Here is a 1,872-nt window from a genome sequence, read left to right as displayed (position 1 = left end):
TGTAACTGATAAATACGTCATATTCTTTATCATCATCATCAAGTTGTTCTGTAATTTCTTTTCGTTTTCATTGACATGGAGAATAATTCATACATTAGGAGTTTGTACGATTTTTGTTCATAACAGCACCTTCGCAGATTCATGACATGTAGTCATCCGATGATGTTATTACAGAATCTTGAAGCGCAACAAGTTTTGCTCGTCCTCCATACTCTTCCGGTAAGGCTTCTTCACCAACAGTTCTCATCAACTCTCTTCTTTCCTCTTCATTGCACACAATCACAATCTGTACAGATTGCCAAGACTACAGTTAACACAGGAGTTTGAAAAACTAGCTAACACATATATCTCAGAAATAAAATCGTTGACACAATATTAAGATGATCAGATATTATCGTACTTTATATTGCTAAATGAGGAAACCAGAGAGCAAATTTAGCCTCTTTGCTTTAGAGTATGCACAATATATGTACATAAGTGTTTTTACACATTTGTTGACAGATGCTGAGGTCAAATCAAGGACCAAAATGCATGCCACCTTAGTATCTGTCAAACAATTTTTAAAGAAAATTGTACAAGTAGCGTGATTTTATGAGATTTCCATAGTACCAAAATCTATATGTACAATGTACCTTTTCTAAAGTAGCCTTCTCAAGGAAGCTAGATACCACCCTCCAAACTGCCGCAAAAAACCGAGGCATGTGTAAAAGGTAACATTTGGCTAAGCGCTCTGGATAGTATGACTATACAGACAACAACATCAAAAATAAATCTATGTGAACATTCATATGGGATAGCATCAAGTTAGAAAACATATCGCTGATAATGTTCGATGCAATATACTGTTGAGTTACCTTCTACAGCATGCAACCTATGGCCAGTCTTTTTAAGACCATAAAGTATCAGTACGAGTGTGATTATCATATTAATGCCTTGGCTATTGTATCATCCATAGTCACTCAGATAATACGAAGTTTTGGTTTCTAACATGCAACAAAGCATAGACATATTACATAGTCCTCGAAAAACAAGTTCTAGCTTCATATCAATAACACAGCAAATTTTGCATCCGTGGTTTTGTTAAGTGATATTTTGCTCTCAAATACAGCAAGAAATCTGCTTGTAGGAGATCAACGATAGATAAGAAACCGATTATTGCATCAGTAATTTTTTAAGAGGAATGCCACAGCATTATCATCCACAATCCAAGGTGACGAGACGCCAAGAGAATATTATATGGGTAAAAGATGGTATAAGAGGGATCTGAGGGTCCTCTACATACATTTAACACCATATTTGCCAAATCAAAGGGTTACAGTTTCCTAAATATCACGTAGCAGTTCATAAGAATGGCTTTTCGACCAGATCATGCATAAATATGGTTTAGGAACTGAATAGCATGAAAAAGGATCCTTTCTTGTTCTCAGACATACATACTTGAATCCTTGCCAACTATAAAACTTGCATTTTCTGAGTATGAATTTAGAAGGACAGCTACTATCTGGAGAAAACGTAAAGGGACTCTTTAGCGAAGGCAGACACAAGTAAAGAGAGAAGTTTCTGACTGATTTGAAAGCTTTTCTACTATTTAACATTGCACTCAGACAAGCAATGCTGAAGTAGAATGTTTTTACGAGAAATTAAAGGACACGATACAATGTTTTTACATGGAACAATATTTACCTGCAAGAACTGAAAACCCGTGATTAAACCACGAGTATCAATGTTTCTGTAACCAATTTGTTGCAGATCAAGAATGGCAATCAACTTCTCATTTCCTATTTCTCGACCTCTGAAAGAACTGAGACAGGCAGAGAAAAATCCGAGTCAGAATGGAGTTCTCATAATCTCATAAAATAAAGGTACAACTCA

At 35.7% G+C, this 1,872-nt stretch overlaps 1 protein-coding gene across 1 annotated transcript; it reads right to left on the bottom strand.

Annotated features, from left to right (window-relative positions):
* Positions 1–2: 2 nt before the first annotated feature.
* Positions 3–1,824, bottom strand: LOC111380241 (CRAL-TRIO domain-containing protein YKL091C-like; the record flags this gene model as incomplete). Its single annotated transcript, XM_023003746.1, has 3 exons — positions 3–286; positions 633–743; positions 1,684–1,824. Coding segments are annotated over 3 exons (399 nt in total), but the record flags the coding sequence as incomplete, so codon positions are not given.
* Positions 1,825–1,872: the final 48 nt, after the last annotated feature.

The sequence above is a fragment of the Olea europaea genome, unplaced genomic scaffold (genome assembly GCF_002742605.1).
Source record: "Olea europaea var. sylvestris unplaced genomic scaffold, O_europaea_v1 scaffold21094, whole genome shotgun sequence".
Taxonomy (NCBI): domain Eukaryota; kingdom Viridiplantae; phylum Streptophyta; class Magnoliopsida; order Lamiales; family Oleaceae; genus Olea; species Olea europaea.
The sequence above is the reverse complement of the archived record's forward strand: the minus strand, read 5'-3'. Positions and strand labels throughout refer to the sequence as shown.